At 41.4% G+C, this 26,372-nt stretch overlaps 1 protein-coding gene across 1 annotated transcript in view; it reads left to right on the top strand.

Moving 5' to 3' along the window:
- The first annotated feature begins 231 nt into the window (after positions 1-231).
- The window catches only part of B3GAT2 (beta-1,3-glucuronyltransferase 2), a 76,959-nt gene continuing 50,818 nt past the window's right edge, over positions 232-26,372 (top strand). The window contains exon 1 of the mRNA XM_025890566.2: positions 232-1,282. Coding sequence (XP_025746351.1) covers positions 680-1,282 — 603 coding nt within the window. The 5' untranslated portion in view covers positions 232-679. The remainder of the gene's footprint in view (positions 1,283-26,372) is intronic.

Genomic DNA, 26,372 nt, shown 5'->3' with positions numbered 1-26,372 from the left:
CCGCCCCCTCGCTTTTTCTTTCTTTCCTTGCTTTGGGATCTTGCTGCCGGAGCCGGGAGAGGGTCTGAGAAGACAAGCGAGAAGGACCGGAGTGCAGGCTTCCGCTGCGGCGCGCGAGCAGAGCTGGGGGCACAACATCTCCGGCGTCCCCTCCCGGTCCTCGCCCACCCAGCTGGGATGTGACCCAGGAAAGCCCTCAGCGCCTGCCTCCCGCCCTCGAAGGTGCCCCCCAGAGAGCTCACTGGGAGCACACCGCTGGAGTTCCTTTGGCCGCAGCGCCACGGGACGGGAGTGGCAAGGAGTCCTGGGGCCGGTTCCCAGCTCCCACTCTTCAGAGAGAGCGGCGGGGGATCACCGCTTTCCTGGCGCTCCGCGCAACTCCGGGGCCAGCAGCGCGCGGCTGGACAGAGTCCCGCTTCCCGCCGACTCACCGGGATTGGGGGACGGCGTCTGCCCGCCTGCACTCCCTGTAGCCCTAGTTTCTCGGCCCCTGCACCGATCTCCCACGCCAGGGGCCTGAGACCCGAGGCTCTCGGCCCCCGCAGCATCCTCAGACCCCATGGAGAACGCGCCCGCCGCGGCTTCCTGAGTGCGGGCGCCGCCGTCGTCCAAACTGCGCGCTGTGGTCCTCCATCTCGCCCCTCTTAGGGGCGTCCGAGAGGCCAGCGAAGAGCGCACCATGAAGTCCGTGCTGTTCAGCCGCTTCTTCATCCTCCTGCCCTGGATCCTAATCGTCATCATCATGCTCGACGTGGACACGCGCAGGCCCGCGCCCCCGCTCACCCCGCGCCCCTACTTTTCTCCCTACGTGGTGGGCCGCGGGGGCGCCCGACTCCCGCTCCGCAGGGGCGGCCCCGACAGCGGCCCCGGGCGCGGCTGGCAGAAGCGCAACGAGTCGCGGCCACAGCCACGGCCCGAGCCGCCTCTGCCCACCATCTATGCCATCACGCCCACCTACAGCCGCCCGGTGCAGAAAGCCGAGCTGACCCGCCTGGCCAACACGTTCCGCCAGGTGGCGCAGCTGCACTGGATCCTGGTGGAGGACGCGGCGGCGCGCAGCGAGCTGGTGAGCCGCTTCCTGGCGCGGGCCGGGCTGCCCAGCACGCACCTGCACGTGCCCACACCGCGGCGCTACAAGAGGCCGGGACTGCCTCGCGCCACCGAGCAGCGTAACGCCGGTCTCGCCTGGCTGCGCCAGAGGCACCAGCATCAGCGCGCGCAGCCCGGAGTGCTCTTCTTCGCCGACGACGACAACACCTACAGTCTGGAGCTGTTTCAAGAGGTAGCGGCCGGCCCGCCCCAGCTTGGGGGGGGGGGGGGCGCGCAGGAGGGGCCTCGGGGCCGGCGGGGCTGCGGCTGCACTTGTGAGTTCTTACTTTTCCGTACTCCCATTCGGGAGTACAGGTGGAGCGCTCCTCGCGGGCAGCCTGCAGCTTCCGCTGGCCCTGGCGTGTTTACGCTGGCCTTGGGGGTGGAGAGTGGACGAGAGGACCGCTGTGGCGCAAGGGAGGGAGTGTGTGACCAGGGGCTTCGCAGTCCACCTGGTCTTGAGACTGAGCGGAGGGAGTAGCACAGGTGAGGCGCGAGGGTATTTCCAGGAACGAGGCTCTGGCTGGCTTGAGGAGGGAGCCCAGATGGCAGAGAGAGTCGCTGGGGGAGGCACGCTGTCAGGAACAGGTCGCGGAGGGACCCAGCTCACTGGGCAGGCGGGCTTGGTGTATTCTCGAGTCTAGAACCATACAGGGAGGAAGGTGGAGATGCTGACTAAAAATCGTCCCGGAGACACATTTCTCTCTTACAGCCCGCTGGCACGGAAATGGTTAGAGTGAAAACAGTGACTTCTCCAGGGTGTGTGTGGGGTGGGGGGTCCAACCTCTTATCTCTTCCTGCACCCCACAAAAGCCCTTTCTGATTCTGAAGATTGCCTCTTTTTCAAGGAAAACCTCTGGTAAATGAGTTGAGACTGTTGTGCCCTGTGGTTGTTTTTCTGCAGCCCGAATCATGAGGAGGACAGCCCCGTTCTTTTTCTGAACCTTTCTCTAAGGCCTCTCTTGGGCAAGGCCACTCTTGCGCCTGCCCATTGCATCCTGGTGCTCCCTGTGAGGTCCTGGGGTGCTTCGCGGTCCCCTGCCGCCTAAATGGCTCTTTTCCCTTGGAAGGCCACTCATGCACAGAGCCAGCAGGGGGTTAGGAGAGGTTTTACTTCTTGAGGCTGGTATTTTGCAGTCTGTGTGTGTTCTGTGAATGAGTCGGGATTACATGGTTTTCACTTTCCTTATACACAAGGATACCTGGGGGGAAAAACAAAAACTTGGGATTCTTTGACACTTGGTGGGACTTGCTTTCCTCTATCCCAAATTCCTTGACCTCCTGCTGCTGAGACTCCATCACACCCCCCGCCCTGCCAGTGTGTGTGTCTAGTAAACATAAATGCCCCACAACTTCATCCTAATATCTGTTTGGCTTTCTTAACCTCAGGACAGAGTGACTTTGTACCCTTTCAGTTTAATTTTTCTGCCTATGTGGCTTTTAAGAATCCATTTTTTAAGGGCAGTTGCCTCCTTCATTTCTATTCATCCTCTCCTTCATGAATAAAAGGACCAGTAATCCCTTTCCATCCTTTCTTCAACTTTTTGCAGTGTAGGGCTTTCTTTCCATGTTCCTTCAGAAGAAATAAATAATATATAATAAGATAAGCTTGACATTGTAGGGGGTAGTCTTTATTATAACCAAGATCAGAGAGAGAATCTGATTTTTCTTTAAGTTGGGCTTCAATTTTGATCCTGCTTACATACTCTTTCCCCAAAAGATACGGTGGTTTGTATTCTGAAGCAAAGACCTTTACATTTCAATACACCATAATTTTAAACTTCAAAGTTTTTTTTAATTTTTTTTAATTTTTTACCCTTGGAAGTTGCCTCGGAACTTGGAAGTTGCCTTACTTGTAGAAATGTGTGGTCTTGGCATACATAATGCACATCTTATTAATAAACTTTTTAGGGGGATGGGCTGTGAAGGAGTGATTTTTCAGTTTATCTCCAGGTTCTAGCGCACTGGTGTGAGGGGTTAGTTGAGTGTGAGAGCTGGTGTTCCAGGCAGTGAAACAATGGAGCCCAGTCTTTCTTTGATGCTTCCCAAACTGAAAGGAAGGCTTGTTGGTGGGGGATATTAAAGCAGCAAGAGAAAAACCCAGTAGATTTTTTCATTGGTCCACTGGAAAAAGAGAAAGAATATAAAGGAGGAGAGGGTGAGGAGGAAAAATAGTAGTGGCCCAGAGGAAACTATAAAGGGAAAAAAATGCAAAACTTATTAAGACTAAAATTTTGTACAGTAAGAAGTAATGAAAAAAATCAAACTTAAGAGCATGTGCAACTCTTTTTTATGGAGAGGTGCCAAGTGGTACAAAATATAGGACAGAAGGACTGTTTAAAAAAACGTCATACACATGATACGCTGGGAATTGAAATTCTGTAGCTCCCAGAGGCCACTCCCGGACAGTAATTTCAAGACTAGTCCCTTTCTCCACCACCTCTCACCCTCCCCTACACACAGTGTTTTTGGACAGAGTGGGCATCTGTTCACCATGCGTATATGTTGATACATTCAGTTTTCCTTTTTTGCAACGCATCCTTTTCCCTGTAAGGCAAGTGATATTGAACTCTCTAAAAAGTCAGGTTAGCGGGATTTATGCATCCTTGGATTTGTGCGGTGATGGGGTGGTCTACCTTATATCCGTTCTAAGATTAATGATTCCATGTGGCTTATAGTCTAGACATTGCTTTCTTGGAGAACAGGTAGGACTAGATAAAACACCTACAAGCTGCAGCTCCTTGGGGGGAAAGGAAGATGCTGATAAAGGGTGATGTAGAGGCGAGGCGCATAGATCTCGGTCCTCCATGTTGTGCATACACACAAATTAGTTTTTAAGTAATTCACGGTACTTGAGAGAATGTCCCAAGTCAGGCTTCATCTTTTATTCATAGTGCTTCTAATTTCCATGGTTGATGTTAATGTAGGTAAGATAAAAGGAGGAAAATGAACCAGGTACAAATTAGCTCGCTAAGCATTGGCTGCAAATGAAGGAAACTAAAAGATGAAAGGTCTCCAAATTAAATTAAAGGCACAACAGGCAATCTGTGTTCAATTATTTCTCCCTGGTAACTGGAGAGCTGCTTTCTTCATACCGCTAACTGATGTTCAGCCTCCCTTCTCAACTGAGCTGTGCTGCCAGGAAAGAAATATTTGCATCGAAATAATGCTACCTTAGCAGCCGAATCCACTTGCAAAATGAAGCTGTGGGGGGAGTGGTAGCCACAGAAACTGGACTGTCCGTTGGAGGAGATGGACAGGGTTTTTCAGGTTTGCAGTATCCCAGCAGGTCCTTCTGTTCTCCCTGTGGCACGGAGGGGTTTTACACTACAGATCGCAGATAATCCTGCCTGCCCTAGCACCCTATCTGTCTAACCCCCCGGAAAAGCTTCTTTGTGAAGGATTTAAGCTACTTTAATACAAGCGACAACTGCAGATAAATGTGGCTCTCTATCTAGTTTGTATTTTCAATAACACTATTGATGAGACTTCTGTTCTTCGCTAGAAAACCTTCCAGTGTTTCCTGAGTTTAAAGCTGATGCTTTTCAGGTGAAGTTGCTTTCACCTTTGGAAATCAATTGAATCGAAAGGTTAAAAAACAGTCCTTTCCCAGCAAGAAGAAAAAACTTTAAAATTTTTTTAAATTTAATGAGCAAAGACTGGAAGACAGGCCAACCGTGAGACACTTAAGGGGGGTGGGTGAAAGGACTCAGTTAATGAGAAGGCATCTTGAAGATGCCTTTCTGGCAAGCGGTGAACTAAAGAGGCCCTTTGTTTCGATTTTTCTGTTGGGTGCAGTTAAGCTATTTGTGTGCTGAGCAGGTGGAGGAGTTGAGGTTTAATTTTCTGTCTCGTTCTTTTCCTGAAGCATCAGTGTGCTCCCCTCTTTATATGCAGCTTATTAGAGCCACAATCCAAAGGATATTCAAATTTACAATGTTTGGCACTTCCCCCCAAGTAGTAAATTCTGCCAGTGTTTCTTGAAAGAAGACCAGAGATCTACCTTTACTTGTACCTTTGTTACTGTTACTTAGTGTAGGGTAATTATCTTTTCGAAGTGAAGAAACCTAAAAGAATCTCTTAGGTGTAGCATAAAATGACTCTTTTATTACCTGAAATATGCCCTTTGTGTTTTATTTCTCCCCATCTAAAACCATATTAATAATCCTGTTGTAGGGCTGATAAAACGTGAGAATTTTCTAAAACTGCAGCCAATTTTCTTAGTCTGTCAGTGTTAAATCTCAAGATTTTCTGTATTCTCCCTGGGTGTATAGTACTTGAGTTAGGGCTAATTTTTGAGTTTTCTATGAAGACCAGTTTTCATTTGGATTTTGAGATTTTAATGGACCAGAAATAACAATTTGGGTTTAAAAGACATTCTCTCTTCTGCCTCCTCTTGTTGTCTTCTTCCATCATTCTTTGTCCTTCAACCTGCTTTTCACTGATTATCCTTTCTCATGAATAGACATGAAGACATGCCCAGATGATTGTTTGGTGCAATGAACGTGTGTCTTTTAAACATTTAGACTCTTGTCTCTTTCTTGGAATCTATAGTGGGTGACTCCATTTTCTTCTGTCTACTCCACTTGCCTCTAAATTACAAGCTGGTAAATTTTCTCTAGTGTGAACAGTAATGGAATAGTAATTGCTTTTAAGGCATGCTGCAAAAGCAAAATAGAAGAACCAAAGGCAATGGTCTTATTAACTATTCCAGGTGGTATTCAAGTAGTGCTTTTTTTTTTTTGATACAGAATTCAATAATGTTCAGATATGTCTATTCAAACGTTTTGAAGTCTGAGGAAATATTTGCTCAGTCTGTATAGTTAACACATTATATACTTGATTTGCAATGCTGTTGAAGCATGATATTTAAGTTTTGCATGGATCTCAAGTCCTCCCTCCAAAACACAAATAAAATTGTTACACCAGTCCGTAGGTAGGTAGGTAAATAGGTAGGTTTAGAACAGATTTCCAATTCACAGCAATAAATGAAGATAATCCATTGTTCATACCTGGTAGTTCTTGTGCATAATTTAAAATAAATGTTAAAATACTCTTTCCCATGGATACAGGCAGAATGCAGTTGACATCAGTTCAGCACTTCACTATGGGCCAGGAACCACCCTTAGGGTTTTAACTTCTTTGTTCCTTTATGTGTTTTAACTTCTTTGTTCCTCACAACAGCCCCTGAGATAGGTACTGGTATGTTCCTATTCTTTCATCCTACTGCTGATATTTAGGTCTGAGCATAGTACTTTGGTGACCCCAGAGATTTTTAAGAGTGCCTCAGGAATCTAATATAGTCATTTACTCTGACTGGTATAATCGGCATCCTTATATCATAGTTGAGTAGAAATGCCTGGAAGTAACTTGAACAGGTCATGCAGCTGTTCAGAGACAGAATTTGGAGCCCAAGTCCTCTGGTTCTAGAGTGTGCCCTTTTTTTTTTTTTTTTAAGATGTATTTATTCCAGGGGTGGGGCAGAGGGGAAGAGAGCATGGAGCCCAGCACAGGAGCTCCATCTCACGATTCTGAGATCACCATCTGAGTCTAAACCAAGAGTTGGACGCTTAACGGACTGGCACCTGGCATTACCCAGGGGCCCCTAGAGCCTGTGTTTTTGGCCTTCCTGAGGCTTATCTCATTTAACATTACAGTCGGATAGAAATATATCAGTGTGGTAAATAAAGCATTTGATCAACAGGGGTATTTATTTATTTTAAAAGATTTATTTTAGAAAAAGAGAGTGGGGGAAGGGGCAGAGGGAGAGAATCTCAAGCAGACTCCCCACTGAGCCCAGAGCCCAAGGCGGGGCTTGATCTCACAACCCTGAGATTATGACCTGAGCTGAAATCAAGAGTCAGATGCTTAACCAGCTGAACGACCCAGGCGCCCCTCAACAGGAATGTTCTAACATTGTTGCTGTCTCCTGCCACACTTAAACTCAGGTCTGTCTTCTTGGACATATCAACTTCTAATTTTCCTTTTCGACCTTTTTCCCCCTAATATCATTTGATCTTACGAACATTTTATTTCATTTCACATTATCTCATTTATAGCCCATTGGATTTTTAGATTTTTTTTTTCAAGTCAGGTGAAAACTGCTAGGTTAGTATATAAACTGTAGTCTTTTATATATATATATAAAATATGTGCTTTTATATATATATAATATGTGTGCTTTTTAAAACTATTCTTGTGAACAAGAAAGGATCATTTCTGCAAGAAGATAAAATATTAAAATTAATTTTTTCCCTCACTTGATAGATATATATTAGCAACTATAGCTACTGAGCACGTATCTTTTCAGGACAGGCAGAATTGAATGGGAGAAGAACTGTTGGGGTAGAATGGGCGTCAGGGACAGTACTGAATTATTTCACGTGGCAGGAGTTGGGTACCCGAGTCAGTCTGAGCTGAAGCTCATGTAGGATACAGACACCTGCTGGTTGCTCTCTCCCATGGAGGCTGAGGCGGCTCCTTCCTGGAGCACGAAGATGTACTTGTAGGAACCTCCAGCCAGTGGTTATGCTGGCCACTGATGGCCTGCACTGTCAGGTGCACCAGACTGGTCACTTGTTGACAGAAGGCTTAATTTTCTTGTCTGTTATTTTTTGGGGCTTAGGAATTTCCCTGGATTAAAAATAAAATGAATAAATCATTGGTTGAGTCTTTTTGCATGTTAGGAAAACCTTGGCGATGTCTGTGCTGAGGAGGGTGATCAGGTTCTCTTCCTGATCTTATTTGTTCATTTGGTTATTTGGTCTTTTCTTCAAAATAACTGAAAACTTCAAAGTTTTTTGTTTTTTGTTTTCTCAATCTCCAGCAGTGGAAAGAGAACTCTAAATAGTAATGTATGTTACGTACAGAAACTAAGACCTTCGTTCCTTCATTCTGAAAGGCAGGTATTTATAAATTGTGTCTTCACAATGAGAAGATATTTGAATAGAATTAGTATGCCTTCTCCACTTGACAAATGTTCATTGAGCATCTACTGTGTGCTAGGCCCTGTGCTTTATCATGACAGGGTGTAATACAGCTGTGAACAGAGAGGGTGCCTCCCAGTCCTCACAGATCAAGTGTCTGGACTAAATATGCGTGCTAGGATCAGTGCCTGTTGAGAGAAATGCAGATGCCTGGGAGCGTAGAGCAGAGGCAGCTAATGGGGTTGTAGGTTGTAATGTGGAGTGACTGTAGAAGTGACTTTTGAGCTGAGACCTAAAGGATGATGGGGCCTAGTGGGTGACAGGGCAGCGGGGAAGAGCCCTCCAAGTGGAGGGAGCCATAGTTAAGAACCTGAGCAAAGAGGGTTTGCGAATATCCAGAGAACAGAAGGATGTCCTTGACGAGAGGGGATGGGATGGAGGAGTAGGCAGCCGCGGCCTCATCTCCTACATGCCAAGTGAGATACTTAGTTCTGGGGGAAGAGTTAGCATCTCTTCCCAAGCCTGTCCTATAAAGAAAAGAAGTCTTTATTTTTTTGTGTAAATCTGTGGCTTTGAAAAGTGTGTACATAGCAGTGCAAGGAGTATGCTTTCATTTTTTCCCATCTGGTTTTTAGATCACCCATCAGGCAAATCTTTGGCCTTTAACTTTTTAAACAAGCTGGATAGGGGTGGGGGGAGTAAATTAGTAGAAAAACTATAAGTATTTGTTCATCTAGTTCCAAGGAAGTGGTATTTTAGACTGTTATGGATTCTTTTATAGTGCTTAACATCACATTATATAATGTGGTATATGTATTTCAGTTGACCATTTCTTCCACTACAATCTAAACCCCATAAGAGCAGGCATTTTCTTTTGTTCATTGTTGTATCTTTAGCGCTCAGAGCAGAGCCTGCCATGTAGTAAATGCTCATTAAATACTTGTTGAATAAGTGAATGAGTTACAGGGAGATTAGAAGCTGAGGGGCTCTCTTACAGAAGGAATCTGTTCCTCAGAAGGAGCCCTGAACAGAGATTGTTGGTCAGATAACACTTTTGAAGTCTGTGTTATGTGTCTAGGATTATACTGAGCCTTTTAAATAGTGACTTTTTTAAGAAAAATGCTTGGGTTTTTTTGTGTGTGTGTCTGAAAACATCCTTTTTTCACCCTCATTTTTTTTTTTTTTTTTTTTAAAGATTTTATTATTTGAGGGCACCTGGGTGGCTCAGTCGGTTAGGCGTCTGCCTTCGGCTCAGGTCATGATCCCAGGGTGCTGGGATTGAGTCCCGCCTCCGGCTCCTTGCTCAGCAGGGAGCCTGCTTCTCCCTCTCCCTCTACCCCCCCCCCGCTTATGCTGTCTCTCTCTCATGCTCTCTCTCGCTCTCGCTCTCTCTGAAATAAAATATTTTAAAAAAAGATTTTATTATTTGAGAGTGAGAGGGCTCGAGAGAGTATGAGTCGGGGGAGGAGCAGAGGGACAGGGAGAAGCAGGCTCCCCCTGCGCAGGGAGCTGCGAGAAGGCAGCTGTTTAACCCACTGAGCCACCCAGGTGCCCCGTAAATAGTAACTTAAAGATAAATGTGGCCCCTATGCTGACTCTAAGAGCTTTCATGCTAAAAAGGAGAGAGAGAGAGAGAGAGAGAAGGCCTGTGAATATTTGCATATATAGCAGAGCATTCCTGGCAAAGCCCGTGCAGAGGGCAGGAGGTATGTGAAGGTGTTGTGAACCAGTTGAGTGCTAGGCCTCTTCACACTGGAGGCTGGTGGGGAGCTTAGGTAGGAACTTGGGAGTTAAAGAGCCCCGTGTTCAAATCCAGCTTTACCGCTCGGTGGTTGCATGATTTTGGCAAGAGCTGCCTGCCTCATTTAAGTACTGACCTATTGGCAAGTTACAAGTATTAGTTCTTTTTCCCTTGTTCTCCTGTGGGTGACTGCCCCCGTTAAGAGGTATATATCAAATCTCTGCCTGCACTGTTTCGTTAGATGTCTCTAAATACTCTGTTTCTGAGATCTGGACTGTGTTTCTGGAGGCAAGGAGGAGTTGCAGGTGCCTGACTTTCCCAAATTAGTCTGTACCCAAGTGGAACTACATAAATTGGGTGTCTTAATTACACCACTGGGTGTTACCAAAGTGATTAGAGGGACAAAAGTTAAACGGGGCTTGTCTACAAAGAGTCCTGGGAGGATGCGAGAGAGTAGAAAGCATCTTAAAGGACATTTTAGGTTGAGAGGAGGTGGAAGGCTGATTCTCCTGTGGGTTCAGAGGTCTGAAGCTGATTAATATGTGTATGAGAGCTAGGAAGTTGACCTGCATGTAGCTCAGACCAGGTCCTAGGAGTGATTTTTAGCTACTTGGCAGTCCTAGGACCTAGCTTCGTCCCAGAGCATGTTGCAAGATAGGTTCTTTCTGGCATGACTGAATGAATCAGAGATAGTATGTTACAAAGGAGAGGGCAAATTTAAGGGAAGAATGCAATGAATCTATTTTTAAAGCACATGACTAGAAGCAATAGCTTGATTTTTGAGGTCATTTGCTAGGGATGGGAAGGTCAGGAGAATTCCTCTTTCCATCACCTGTTGCAGAAGGCAGAGAGGATCCATTTTGACAGCCTCACCTTGTGCCCAGCACCCTCCGGCCTTAACTGGGACACTGAGCTGGCCTTCAGCTGACTGGCAGTTATTGGGAAGTCTACCCTGAGCTTGTTTCTCTTTTTTCAAATATTGCTTACATTTTCATAAGTAAAAAGCTTACAAAGCTTTTGAAGCTTATTTCCTGCCAGAATTGGGAATGTAGCAGTTGGGGTGTGTGTGGGGTGTGTGTGTGTGTGTGTTTACCCACAGGGTCGTGTGGTGTGTGTGTGTGTGTGTGTGTGTGTGTGTGTGTGTGTGTGTTTACCCACAGGGTCGTGTGGGGTGTGTGTGTGTGTGTGTGTTTACCCACAGGGTCGTGTGGGGTGTGTGTGTGTGTGTGTGTGTGTGTGTGTGTGTGTGTGTGTGTTTACCCACAGGGTCCTCTCATTGCCTCCTTGCCTGCAAATGCTGGGAGTACTCTCCCAGTTCTTTCTTCATAGACCTGCACCCTCCACATCAGTCTCTTACAAGAATTGTGGTCACGCCCAGGGATCTGGTGCAGTGATCCTCACCATTTTCTGTTCGCATAACTCCTAAAAGATTTTAGTAAAATTATACACTCTCCAGGATGTTTTCAAATTGATGTCTAAATTTTTTAAATCACTTAAAATAGTTGCAAAGCATGTAAGTTTTAGTGAATTATAAATACATTTATTTATGAAAACTAAATACATACAGTGGATATTATAAAAACTATAACAGTTTATAGTCAACATTGATAGACTTTTCAGTAACATCTGGAAATTTTATATTCCTTTTTCTATTTCCATTTTCCCTCAGAATTTTATCTTAGCATAATATTTTGAGATTCAAGGTCCTTTATTGATCCTCTAGTCACACATATCTGCAATAACAAAAATGATTATAGATAGAATTAAAATTTTTTTTTTTTAGAGATTTTATTTATTTGACAGAGATATAGCGAGAGAGGGAACACAAGCAGGGGGAGTGGGTGAGGGAGAAGCAGGCTTCCCGCTGAGCAGGGAGCCCAACGAGGGGCTTGATCCCAGGATCCTGGGATCATGACCTGAGCTAAAGGCAGACACTTAACAACTGAGCCACCCAGGCGCCCCTAGAATTTAAATTAAAAAAAAAAATTCCTATGGCTATAACCTAAGGTCTTAAAAATTCTTTAAGATTCAGTTAACAGTACAATTAGTAGCAATAAACAAGTAATCAAAACAACATAAATGTCATGCATATGAGTACATATCATTTTTGTGAAATTGTTACTCATTTGTAATAAAAAACCCATAAATGTTGCCAACTTGGATAATTAACTTAAGCATAAAACCTACGTTTATTGGAAATTGGATTCTTAATGATATGGATGGAGCATTTTATTGTTGATATCTATTCACTGATGAATATTACTGATTGCCGGAAAGATAGGGTTTAACATAATTCTGTTCTCATTAGGTCAACCTTGTCTACATAAAGAAGTAAGATGGAAAGCATTTTCTTGTAGTGGTGTTCTTCAGTTTTTTGAACTCTCAAGCTCTAAGTAAAAACCATATGGTTATCTCTTAGCAAACAAATATTTAATGATCTATTGATGACATTAGGTCGCCTTCAATTTTGTTGAAAGCAAATAATTAGAAACCTCTTGTCTTCCAAAGGGATTTATTACTCATTCATTAAAGACATTAACTTTCTTAATAAAGACAACAATGTTTCTAATTACCTTTGTTTAGTGCCCTAGAGATTTGACCATGGTGGGACAGTGCATTTAATATGATTCAGTGTGGGTGAGAAGTTGACCTTTTTCTGTGACGTGGGAGCAGAGCAGAGGGAAGAAGAACCTGCCCTTTTACCTGAGAATTGAGTTTTAGGAAAGCAAGTAAGAATGTTGAGGGTCTGAGAATTTATTCCCTTAAAGCTGTGTGCTCAAATATTACATGGAGAGTCTTTATATATATTCAGGGACCATGCACCCCAAGTTTGAAAACTGCAGTTTTGGTAGAAAGAGCACTAAGTTAGGAGCTGGAGAATGTGTGCTCATGACCTCAGGGGAACTGGACTGATGTTTTCTGATGGCTTGCTGTGTGCTAGGCCCTGCCCGAGTTTTTGGGTGTGTACGCTGTTTAATTTTCATGGTATCTCTGAGGTAGGAACTGTGCTATCTATCTTACAAATGAGGAAAAGCCCTAATATTCAGCTGCCTTACAGGGCCTGATATAAATGTAGGTAGTTGTTGTGACATTTAAATGAGCTGATATACCTGGAAAGTGGGCAAATAGGGCAACGTCCCTGTCCATTTGGTCATATGCTTCTATCAGAAGTTGGTGGCCACAGGAGCTTTGGAAAGGCTCCAGATGGCAGAATGTCCGAAAACCCTGAGCCACCGTGGCTGTACCAACCCTGACAGTCTCCGTGGCCTCACGATGCTGCTGTCAGCTGATGGGAAAGGGAATTTAAGTATGATCCATGTGTGGATGTGTTGTTTATCATCTAAATAAACTTGGCATTGCAAGATTGAAATGCCAGTGTCATTTTTAAAGGTCAAATGACAGTTTGGGGATATTTTTATAACTTTGGAAAGTTCCTCAGCTACATCTGTTCACACTGGCAAAAGTTCTAGAGACCTCCCCGGGGAGTCTTTTTCTGCTGGGGGTGCTGCAGCCTTGCTTTGCAGAGAAGTTCTAGTCACAGTCACTGGAGCTGTTATTTGGGGCTCATGTTCTATTAATTCTTTTCATTTTCCTTGAATGGTTCTATTTAACTGTTTACCTTTCATTCCTGCTGGACATACTGAAAAGATAGGCTCTGTGATTTTTAACTTTTGTGCTCGTTTTCCTCTTTAAGGATTTTTTAAAAGTTTTTCTTTAAATTCCAGTTGGTTACCCTACAGTGTAATACTAGCTTCAGGCGTACAATATAGTGATTCAACACTTCCATACATCATCGGGTGCTCATCACAGCAGGTGCTCTCTTAATCCCCATCACCTCTCTCACCCATCCCCCCACCCACCTCCCCTCTGGGCACCATCAGTTTGCTCTCTATTGTGGGGAATCTGTTTCTTGGTTTGCCTCTCTCTTTCTTCCCCTTTGCTCGTTTCTTTTGTTTCTTAAATTCCACATATTAGGAAATCATATGGTATTTGTCTTTCTCTGACTAAATTCGCTTAGTATTGTACTCTAGCTCCATCCATGTTATTGCAAATGGCAAGATTTCATTTTTATGGCTAATATACCGTTGTATGTATATACCACATCTTATTTATTCATCAGTCAATGGACCCTTGGGCTCTTTCCGTAATTAGGCTAATGTAGGTAACGCTGCTATAAACATTGGGGTGCACATGCCCCTTCAGATCACTACATTTGTATCTTTGGGGTAAATCCCTAGTCGTGCAATTGCTGGGTCATAGGGTAGCTCTCTCTTCAACTTTTTGAGGAACCTCCATATAAGTGGCTGCACCAGCTTGCATTCCCACCAACAGTGTAGGAGGGTCCCCCTTTCTCTGCATCCTTGCCAGTATCTGTTGTTTCCTGTGTTGTTGTTTTTAGCCATTCTAACAGGTGTGAGGTGGTATCTCATTGTAGTTTTGATCTGTATTTCCCTGATGATCAGTGATGATGAGCATTTTCTCATATGTCTGTTGGCCATCAGTATGTCGTCTTTGGAAAAATACCTACCCATGTCGTCTGCCCATTTTTAATTGGATTATTCATTTTGGGGTATTGAGTTTTAGCAGTTCTTTATATATTTTGGATACTCTTTATCAGATATTTCATCTGCAAATATCTTGTCCCATTCTAGAGATTGCCTTTTAGTTTTGTTGATTATTTCCTTCACTATGCAGAAGCTTTTTATTTTCATGTACTCCCGATAGTTTATTTTTGCTTTTGTTTCCCTTGCCGCAGGAGACATATCTAGAATAGAAGTTGCTATGGATGTCAAAGAGGTTCTCTTCTGTGTTCTCTTCTGATGCCCAGTGTTCTCTTCTAGGATTTTTATGGTTTCAGGTCTCACATTTAGGTCTTTCATCAATTTTGAATTTATTTTTGTGTTTGGTGTAAGAAAGTGGTCTAGTTTCATTCTTTTGCATGTTGCTGTCCAGTTTTCACATTATTTATTGAAGGGACTGTCTTTTTCCCATTGGATATTCTTTACAGCTTTGTCAAAGATTAGTTGACCATATAGTTGTGGGTTCATTTCTGGGTTTTCTGTCTTGTTCCATTGATCTATGTGTCTGTTTTTCTGCCAGTACCATACTGTCTTGATCACTACAACTTTGTAATATAACTGGAAGTCTGGAATTGTGATGCCTCCAGCTTTGCTTTGCTTTTTCAAGGTTCCTTTGGCTATTTGGAGTCTTTTGTGTTTCCATACAAATTTTAGGATTGTTTGTTCTAGCTCTGTGAAAGATGTTGTTGGTATTTTAATAGGGATTGCATTAAATGTGTAGATTGCTTTAGGTAGTATAGACATTTTTTTTTTAAAGATTTATTTATTTGAGAGAGCGAGAATGAGAGAGAGAGAGAGTACATGAGAGGGGAGAGGGTCAGAGGGAGAAGCAGGCTCCTCGCCGAGCAGGGAGCCCGATGCGGGACTCGATCCTGGGACTCCAGGATCATGACCTGAGCCGAAGGCAGTCGCTTAACCAACTGAGCCACCCAGGCGCCCGGTAGTATAGACATTTTAATAATTGTTATTCCATTCCATGAGCATGGTATGTCTTTGCATTTTTTTGTGTCATCTCCTTTTTCTTTCATCACTCTTTTATAGTTTTCAGAGTGTAGGTCTTTTACCTCTTTGGTTAGGTTTATTCCTAGGTATCTTATGGTTTTTGGTGCAATTGTAAATGGGATTGATTCCTTAATTTCTCTTTCTGCTGTTTCATTATTGGTGTATAGAAATGCAACTGATTCCTGTATGTTGATTTTGTATCCTGTGACTTTACTGAATTTACCAATTCTAGCAATTTTTTGGTGGAGTCTTTTGAGTTTTCTTCATAGAGTATCATGTCATCTGCAAATAGTGAAAGTTTGACCTCTTCCTTATGCTGATTTGGATGCTTTTTATTTCTTTTTGTTTTCTTATGGCTGTTGCTTGAACTTCCACTACTGTGTTAAATAACAGTGGTGAGATTGGACATATCTATTTGTTCCTGACCACAGAGGAAAAGCTCTGTTTTTTCTCATTGAGGATAATATTAGCCGTAGGTTTTTCATATATGGCCTTTATTATGTTCAAGTCATGTTCCCTCTAAACTACTTTGTTGAGGGTTTTTATCATGAACGGATGTATTACTTTGTCAAATGCTTTTTCAGCATCTATTAAAAGGATCATATAGTTCTTACCATTTCTTTTATTAATGTTGTGTATCACATTGATCAATTTACAAGTGTTGAACCACCCTTGCAACCAAGGAATAAATCCCAGTTGATCATCGTTAATGATTCTTTTTAATGCATTGCTGGATTTGGTCTGCTAGTATTTTATTGAGAATTTTGCATCCATGTTCATTAGGGATACTGGCCTGTACTCTTTTTTAGTGGAGTCTTTACCTGGTTTTGGTATCCGGGTAATACTGGCCTCATAGGATGGATTTGGAAGTTTTGCTTCCTTTTTTATTTTTTGAAAGAGTTTGAGAAGAATAAGTATTAACTCTTCTTTAGATGTTTGGTAGAATTCACCTGTGAAGCCATCTGGCCCTGGACTTTTGATTTTTGGGGTTTTTAAATTACTGATACAATTTCTTTGCTGGTTTTTGGTCTGTTCAAGTTTTCTCTCTTCCTGTTTCAGTTTTGGTAGGTTATATGCTTCTAGGAATTTATCCATTTCTTCCAGGTTGTCCAATTTGTTGGCATAGTCTTTCATAATCTTCTCTCATATTTGTTGTATTCTATGGTGTTATTTCTCTTCATTTGTGATTTTATTTAACTTTGTTTTTTCTCTTTTTTGTAAGTGTATCTGGAGGTTTATCAATTTTATTACTTTTTTCAAAGAACCAGCTACTGGTTTCATTGGTCTATTGCTTTTGTAGTATCTATATCATTTATTTCTGCTTTAATCTTCTTTCTGCTGGCTTTAGGCTTTGTTCTTTTTTAGCTCCTTTAAGTGTAAGGTAATGTTAGTTGAGATTTTTCTCACTTCTTGAGGTAGGCCTGTATTGCTAATACTTCCCTCTTAGGACTGCCTTTGATGCATCCCAAAGGTTTTAGACTATTGTGTTTTCATTTTCATTTGTTCCCACATTTTTATTTCTTCTTTGATTTCCTGGTTGACTCATTCATTGTTTAGTAGCATGTTTCACCTCCATGTATTTGTGTTCCTTCCAAATTTTTTCTTGTGGTTGATTTCTAGTTTCATTGCATTGTGGTCAGAAAAGGTGCAAGGTATGATTTCAGTCTTTTTGTATTTGTTGAGGCCTGATTTGTGATCTCTTCTGGAGAATATTCCATGTGCACTTGAAAAGAACATGTGTTCTGCTGTTTTAGGATGGATGTTCTGACTGTATCTGTTAAGTCCATTTGGTCCAATGTGTCATTCAAAGCAACTGTATCCTTGATTTTCTGTTTAGATGACCTGCCCTTTGATTTAAGTGGGGTGTTAAAATCCCCTACTATTATTGTGTCATCAATTAGTTCCTTTATGTTTGCTATTAATTATTTTATATATTTAGGTGTTCCCATGTTGGGGGCATAAATATTTATAATCATATCTTCTTGTTGGATTGTCCACTTTATGATTATGTAATACTCTTCTTTTGTCTCTTCTTATGGTCTTTATTTTAAAATCTAGTTTGTCCAATATAAGTATTGCTACTGAATTGTTTTTTTTAAGATTTTATTTATTTATTTGACAGAGAGAGAGAGACAGGGAACACAAGCAGGGGGAGTGGGAGAAGGAGAAGCAGGCTTCCCGCTGAGCAGGGAGCCCGATGCAGGGCTTGATCCCAGGACCCTGGGATCATGACCTGAGCCAAAGGCAGACGCTTAATGACTGAGCCACCCAGGCGCCCCGCTACTGACTTTCTTTTGACATCAATTTGCATGATAAATGTTTCTCCACCCCCTCACTTTCAATCTGCAGGTGCCTTTAGGTCTAAAATGAGTCTCTTGTAGGGAGCATGTAGATGGATCTTGGTGTTTTGTTTTTTTTTAATCCGTTTGACACCCTTTGTCTTTTGATTGGAGCATTTAGTCCATTTACATTCAGAGTAATTATTGATAGCTATGTATTTACTGCTGATTTTATCACTCATCTTGTTGTTTCTGGAGATTTTTCTCTGATCCTTTCTTTGTCATTTTCCTTTTGCACTCAAAGTCCCCTTTAATACTTCTTGCAGGGATAGTTTAGGTCACAAACTCCTACAGTTTTTGTTTGTCTGGGAAACTCATTATTTCCCCTTCTATTCTGAATGTTAACCTTGCTGACAGAGTATTCTTAGCTGCAGATTTTTTCCCATTTAGGACATTGAATATATCATGGCACACTCGTCTGGCTTGCCAAGTTTCTGTTGAGAAATCTCCAGCTAGCTGTATGGGTTTTTCCCTTGTAAGTTAAGGACTTCTTTTGTCTTCCTGCTTTTAAGATTTTTTTTTTAATCACTGTATTTTGCAAATTTAATTACAGCTTGTCTTGGTGGTATTGATGGGACTTCTCTGCCTCCTGGACCTGGATGTCTGTTTCCTTTCCCAGATTAGGTGTGTTTTCTGCTCTTATTTCTTGAAATACATTTTCTGCCCTCTTTCTCTCTCTCTCTTCTTTTGGGACTCCTATAATATTAATGTTATTACATTTAATGGAATCACTGAGTTCTCTAAGTCTATTCTCATGTTGCATAATTCTTTCTTTTGTTCAGCTTCATTATTTCCCATTATTTTGTCTTCTGGGTCACTAATTTGTTCCTCTGTTTCTTTCAGCCTGCCGTTCATTGTTTCAAGCCCATCTCCAATCTCCTTTATTGCATTCATCATCTCTGATTCTTTTTTAACTCTTTCATCTCTGTGGTGAGGGTCTCACTAATGTTTTCTTTTCTCAAGCCCATTAAGTATTCTTATGATAATTGCTTTAAATTCTCCACAGGCATGTTACTTAAATCTGTTTCTCTTAGATCTCTGGGCATGGCTTTATCTTGTTATTTCATTTGGGATAAATTCCTCTGTCTTGGCATTTTGTCCAAGTCTCTGCCTTCTTCTCTGTGTTAGAAAAGTCAGTTATATCTCCTGCTCCTGAAAGTAATGGCCTTGTGAAGAAGAGGTCATGTAGTGCCCAGGGCCTGGCACTTGAAGGAGTGTCTCTGGTGTGTGTTGCATGTGCTCTGCTATTGTGTTTTGGCTGCTCTATCCCTTCAGGCCATTCCTAACTTGCCTCTCCTTGCCTGCTTTGGGCAGTGTGTGGTCCCTGGCCTGAATGTGGTGAGTTTAAGTAGGTGTGCTCTGGTCTGCTTCTGAAATGAAACCTGACACCACTTCCACAAGGACTGAGGCTGTGCAGAACTCTCTGGTTGGGAGACTCAGTGTGGGCATGGGTTTGTGCTGGTCTTCTGGGGGAGGGGCCTGCTGTGCTGGAACTGAGATAAACTTGACTGAGAAGGGCAGTCCCACCAGAGTACTGGGGAATGGGGCTTGGTGTAAGCAAGTTAGGCAGCCAGTGTCTGTGCTGTGCTGCTTCCCACAGGTGGCTCTGTGTTTATGCTGAGGGGCAAGGAAGGGAAATGGTGCCAGCCAGCTCCTTTGTTCCCAGAGAGGCATCTCCATGAATGCTGCCTCTCGGGGACACGTTCTGAGAAGAGGGAATAATCTCCCTACTCTGTGCTCCAGGCATTCTTCAGATGGCTCTTTCCATACCATGTGCCCCCCCCAGGTAGTTTGCGTGCCTTCTCTCCAAGAGCAGTGCAGTACCCTCTGGGCTTTGTCACTTTGTCTTGGCCAAGCTGGCTGACCTTTAAAACTCCAGGCTTTAAGCCCCATGTGTTGCAGGAACTCACAAAATTCAGCCTCTCTCATTTTCCAAGCCAGTGGTTTTGGGGAAGTGATCTCCTTGTGCATTCCCCCGCGTGCTCTCTCTCACCCTTTTCCATGACCACAACTCCCTCCTGTCTGTACCACCTGTGATCTATTTCTCTCCTAAACCATGTCTCTGAACTTCCCACCTTCTTCAATGTGGCCTCTTCTCTCCCTTTAGTTGTAAAGTTCTGTCAGTCTTCAGGTCGATTTCTCTGTTTAAGGATTTAAAAAACAGAAATGTTAACAAGTTGGGTTGACGAGGCTTGTGGTTTCTGTGGACAATAATAAGGTTTTTACAGCAATGCTGGGTTTCCTCTGAAAATCAGTTGATTGTCCTTGAGTTTCAAATCTAGGTGTTCATTTGGTTGGCTCTTGTAAATCCAGTGACATTTAAAAGTAAGTGCCTTTGGAGCGCCTGGGTGGCTCAGTTGGTTAAGCAACGGCCTTCGACTCGGGTCAGGATTCCAGGGTCCTGGGACCAAGCCCCACCCACATCGGGCTCCTTGCTCAGCGGAGAGCCTGCTTCTCCCTCTCCCTCTGCTTGCTATGCCACCTGCTTGTGCTCTCTCTCTCTGTCAAATAAATAAAATCTTTAAAAAAAATAAATAAAAAAGTAAGTACCTATTCTTTTTCTTATTATATGTCTTTTCTGTAGATGTGAAGGACAATGGGAGAGAAGCAAAAATTGAATATTTCTGTAATTTTTTTGTGGGGAAAATATACGTAAAATTTACCATTTTAACCACTTTAAAGTGTAGAGTTCAGTGGCATACATACATATATACATACATTCACTTTGTTGTGCAACCACTGCCTTCATCCATCTCCAGAACTTGTACATCATTCCAGACTGAAACTCTGTGCACATTAAATAATAACTCCCTATTTGCCCCTCCCTGGTAAACTGTAGTCTATTTTCTGTCTGAATTGGACTAGTCTAGATAACTTATGTAAGGTAGAATCATACAATATTTGTCCTTTTATGTCTGGCTTATTTCACTTAGCATAAAGATCCTCAAAGTTCATCTGCATTGTAGCATATATCAAAATTTCATGCCTTATTTTTTTGAGGGGGGCTATTGTGAGTGCTGTTGTGAACATTGTTGTATGGCTCTCTGTTCAGGTTTCTCCTTTCAGTTCTTCTATGTGTATATAATGAAAGTGGAACTGCCCGGTCATAGGATAATTCTATGTTTAATTTCTTGGGGAACTTGCATACTGTTTTAGATAACAGTGGCGCCATTTTACATTCCCATCAACAGAAGACACACAGGTTTAACTTGCTCTACATCATAGCCAATACTTGTTATTTTCTGTTTGTGTTTTGTTTTTATAATAGCCATCCAGCTGGGCATGAAGTGGTATCTCCTTGTGGTTTTGAGTTTTGTGTTTTCCCGATGATTAGTGATTTGACCATCTTTCCATGTGCTTGTAGTTTTTGGAGAAATGTCTATTCGTGTCCTTTGCCCATTTTTTTAATTTGGTTGGTTTTTGTTTTCTGTTGAGTTTTAGGAGTTCTTCATATATTATGTATATTAACCCTGTATCAGATATGTGATTTGCAAATATTTTTTCCCGTCCTGAGGGTTGTTTTTATTTTGTTGATAGTGTCCTTTGATGCCCTAAAGTTTTAAATTTTGATGAAGTTTAATTAGTTTTTGTTGCCTGTGCATATAGTGTCTTACCCAAGAAATTGTCACCAAATTCATTATTTTCCCCTGTTTTCATCTAATAGTTGCATAATTTTAGCTTTTATGTTTAGGTAATTAATGTTGATCTATTTTGAGTTAATTTTTGTACATAGTGTTAGGTAGGGATTCAACTTCATTTTGCATGTGCATATCTAGTTTTTCCTAGCACCATTTGTTGAAAAGACTGTCCTTTCCTCATTGAATAATCTTGGCACATTTGTCAAAAATGATTTGAATATACATGTGAGGCTTTATTTCTGGGCTCTGTATTCCATTTGTCTACATGTCTGTCTTAATGCCAGTAGCACTGTTTTAATTGTTGTTGCTTTATAGTAAGTGTTTAAATCAGGAAGTGTGGGTCCTTCAACTTTGTTCTTTTACAAGATTGGGCTATTTGGGGGTCCCTTGAGATTCCAAATGAATTTTGGGTTTATCTGGGGGCTCTATTCTATTGATCTATGTGTCTGTGTCAGTAGCAACCTGTTTTGATTACTGGTGCTTTGTAGTATAGTTTGAAATTGGGGATTGTGATACCTCCTGTCTTGTTCTTTTTTCTCAAGATTGCCTTGGCTGTTTGGGGGTCTTTTGTGGTTCCATACAAATTTTAGGATTATTCTAATTCTGTGAAAAATGCTATTGGTATTTTGATAGGGATTGCATTAAATATGTAGGTTGCTTTGGGTAGTATGAACGTTTTAATGATGCTCATTTTTCCTGTCCATTAGCATGGAATAGATTTCCATCTGTTTGTATCATCTTCATTTTCTTTCAACATCTTATAGTTTTCAGGGTGTAAGTTTTTCACCTTCTTGGTTTAAAATAGTCCTAGGTATCTTTTTCTTTTTGATGCAGTTGAAATGGAATTGTTTCTTCTCTTTATTCTGTTTCATTATTAATGTATAGAAGTGCAACAGATTTCTGTACATTAATTTGTATAGTGAAACTTATATTCTGCAACTTTACTGAATTCATTTACCAGTTCTAACACTTTTTTGGTGGAGTCTTTCAGGTTTCCTTATAGGTAGTATCTTGTCATCTACAAATAGAGACAATTTTACTTCTTCCTTATCAATTTGGATGCCTTTTGTTTCTTGTCTGATTGCTGCAGGTAGGATTTCCAGTATTATGTTGAATAAAATTGGACATCCTTGTCTTATACCTGTTCCTAGAGGAAAAGCTTTCAGCTTTCCTCATGAAGTATTACGTTACCTTTGGGTTTGTTATATATGTCCTTCATTATCTAAACCCACTTTGTTGGGAGTTTTTATCACGAAGGGTTGTTGAATTTTGTTGGTTGCATTTTCTGCATCTACTGATGAGATCATATGTTTTTTATCCTTACTCTTGTTAATATGATATATTACACTGATTGATTTGTGAATAGTGAACCACCATTGCATCCCTGGAATAAATCCCACTTGATTGTGGTGAATGATTTTTTTTAACATATTGTTGAATTTGGTTTGCTAATATTTTGTTGAGGACTTTTGCATCTGTGTTCATCAGGGAATATTGGCCTGTAGTTTTCTTTTTTTGTTATGTCCTTGTCTGGTTTTTATTTTCAGGGTAATGCTGTCCTTATAGAATGAATTTGGAAGTTTTCCTTCGTCTGTTTTTTTGAATAGTTTGAGAAGTTTGAGAAGAATAGGTATTAACTTTTCTTTGAATGTTTGATAGAATTCACCTGTGAATCCATCTAGTCCTTGACTTTTGTTTGTTGGGAGCTTTCCAGTACCAGTTCAATTTCGTTACTAGTAATTAGTCTGTTCAAATTTTTTATTTTTCCTGAGTCAGTTTTGGTAGATTGTATGTTTCTAAAAATTTATCAGTGTCTTCTAGGTTGTCCGATTTGTTGGCATATAATTTTTAATAATCTCTTATAATCCTTTGTGTTTCTGTGGCATTGGTATTTCTTTCTCATTTTGTCCTTATGTGAGTTCGTGCTCTTTTTTTTTTTCTTGATGTCTTGCTCAAGTTTTACCAATTTTATCTTTTCACAAAGCAGCTCTTGGCTTCATTGATCTTTTCTCTTTCATTTATTTCTACTCTAATCTTTATTATTTCTTTCCTTCTACTGACTTTGGGCTTTGTTTAGTATTTCCTCTTTGGTTTTGTTGTTGACCCATTCACTTAGTGGCATGTTGTTTAGCCTCCATGTGTTTGTGTTTTTTTCTTATAATTGATTTCTAGTTTCATATTGTTGTGATTGGAGCAATGCTTGATGTGATTTTAATCTTTTTTAATTTGAGACATTTTTTGTGGCCTAACCTGTGATCTATTCTGGAGAATGTTACATGTGCACATTAGGATAGGATGTTCGGTATGTATCTGTTAAGTCCATCCAGTCTGGTGTATTGTTCAGAGTCACTCGTTTCTTCTAATTCTCTGTGTGAATGATCTATAGATTAATGTAAGTAGGGTGTTCAAGTCCCGTATTGTATTACTGTACATTTCTCCCTTTATGTCTGTTTATATTTGCTTTATGTATTTGGGTGCTCCTATGTTGGGTGCATAGATACTTACAATTGATCTATCTTCTTACTGGATTAATCCCTTTATTATTATGTGTTGCCCTTCTTTGTCTCTTACTATAGTCTGTGTTTTAAAGTCTATTTTGTCTGATATATGTATTGCTACCTTGGCTTTTTAATTTTTATTTGCATGATATATGTTTTTCCATCCCTTCACTTTCAGTTTGTATGTGTCTTTAGGTCTAAAATGAGTTTCTTATAGGCAGCATATAGATGGATCTTGTTTTTTTTTTTTTTTTTTAATCTATTCAGTCACCCTGTGTCTTTTGATGTATTTAGCCCATTTATATTAAAATTAATTATCGATAGGTATGCACATTTTGCTGTTGTGTTAACTGTTTTCTGATTATTTTTGTAGTTCTCTGATCCTTTCTTATTCTCTTGCTCTCTTCCTATCTCATTTGATGGCTTTTTTGGTGTTATGCTTGGATTCTTTTCTCTTTACTTTTTGTGTATCTGTTACAGGTTTTTGATTTATGGTTACCGTTGGGTTCTTATATAACATCATATGTGTATAGCACTGTATATTACATTGATGCATTGATGGTCACTTAAGTTAGAACACATTCCAGAAACACTTAATTTTTTAATTCCCCCTTTAACGTTTTTTGTATATGATGTCATATTTTACATCTTTAATTTTGTGTATCCCTCGACTAATTTTTGTAGATGTAGCCAATTTTACTCCTTTTGTGTTTTAACCTCTGTACTTCCTTTAAAAATGATTACTCCTTCTATTTGTTTGGTTTTACCTGTGAAATTTTTTCCTTTCATGATTTTCTTCTATTGCCTTTATTTCTACATGTGGAGTTCCTGTTAACATTTGTTGTAAGGGTAGTTTAGTGGTGATGAACTCCCTTAACTGTGGTTTGTCTTTATCTCTACTTCTATTCTGAATAATGGCCTTGCTGGGTAGATTATTCTTGGTGTAGGTTTTTTCCTTTCTGGCCTGCAAAGTTTCTGCAGAAAAATCAGCTGATAGATAGCCCTGTGTGGCTTCCCTTGTATGTAAGTTTTCTCTTTCTGCCTTTACAGTTCTCTCTTTATCATTACTTTTTGCCATTTTAATGATTATCTTAATGTGGGCTTTTTTGGATTTATCTTGTTAGGGACTCTGTGATTCCTGGGCCTGGATAACTGTTTCTTTTCCTAGGTTAGGGATGTTTTCAGCCATTATTTTGTCAAATTAGTTTTCTGTCCCCTTCTCTCTTCTCCTTCTGGGATCTTTATAACACAAATTTTACTACACTTGATGTGAATTCCTTTAACATGGTCTCATTTTAATTTTTTTAATTTTTATTTTTTTGCTGTTCAGCTTCATTGCTTTCCATTATCCTGTCTTCCAGATCGCTGATCCATTCGGCATCGTCTGATCTACTGTTGATTCTGTTTTTCATTTCAGTTAATGAATTCTTTAGTCCTGACTGTTCTTTTTTAAAAATATATATCTTTTCTCTTTGTTGAAGTGCTCTCTAAGGTCATTCACTTTTCTCGAGTTCAGCAATTATCTTTATGACCATTGGTTTCAATTCTTTATCAGGTACTTTGCTAACCTTTGTTTAGTTTAGCTCTTTTACTGTGATTTTGTCTTTTTTTTTTTTTCAGGTTTTCATTATTCTTCTGTCTCATTTTGTCTAGCTGTCTGTGTTTGTTTCTATGTATTCTGTAAGTTAGATTCCCTGATCTTTAAAGGAGTGGCCTTGTGTAGGAGAGGTCTTGTGGCACCTGTAGCTCAATCCCCCTGGTCACCAGGAGGAGGAGCCTCAGTGATGTTCCTCGTATGGGCCGTGTGCACCTTACTGTTGTGGATGAGCTGCTGTTGTCTTCAACCCAGCAGGCTACAGTGACCTGCTTTGCCTGCTGTGGGCACACTGGTCAGGGTTTATTTCTTAAGCTGTCGTGAGGGCTGAGGCCACCATGGGTTTGTTAGTATATGCAGCCAGCAGTCAGCCTAGTTGTCTGCAGTTAGCCTCTCTGGTGTGGGTACACCAAAGGGCAGGGAATGCCACAGATACGGATGCACTGAAGGACATGGCTTGCTCCCCGTGCAGCCAGCTAAGAGTCTGGGCAACTGGAACTGTGGACACGCTGCTATGTAGGGTTATATCCTCTCCTCCTCAGGGCAGGAATCACTTTGAAGTGGTACTGGTCCTTGCTGGGGTTATCTGCAGGGTTTGGTGGGTAGGATTTGCTTTGAAGGGGTGCCTGCTCAGGCTGATAGTTTGGATGGGGGCAGTCTGCTGAGGAACAGGTGTGGGGCCTGAGGAGGTAGCAAGATCGAAGGAGTCAGTCCTGCTTCCTGCAAGTGTCAGTCTATCTACGCTGGAGGAATGGGAAGAGAAGTGGTGCCTGCCATCACTTTTTACCCCAAAGAAATCTCCTGAAGATCCCTGCTTCTCCAGCACATGTTCTAAGATTAATCAATAAATCTCCTTCAGGTATACCCCAGGTATTTTTCAAACTGCTCTTTCTGAGCTGTCTTGGGCTGAGTTATTATGTTGGCTCTTTAGGGGTGGTAACTCAGTTTTTTGTCACCTTCTGGCT

This window comes from Callorhinus ursinus, unplaced genomic scaffold (assembly GCF_003265705.2).
Source record: "Callorhinus ursinus isolate GAN/ISIS: 27379988/994484 unplaced genomic scaffold, GSC_fseal_2.0 scaffold22, whole genome shotgun sequence".
Classification (NCBI taxonomy): Eukaryota; Metazoa; Chordata; class Mammalia; order Carnivora; family Otariidae; genus Callorhinus; species Callorhinus ursinus.
The sequence above is the reverse complement of the archived record's forward strand: the minus strand, read 5'-3'. Positions and strand labels throughout refer to the sequence as shown.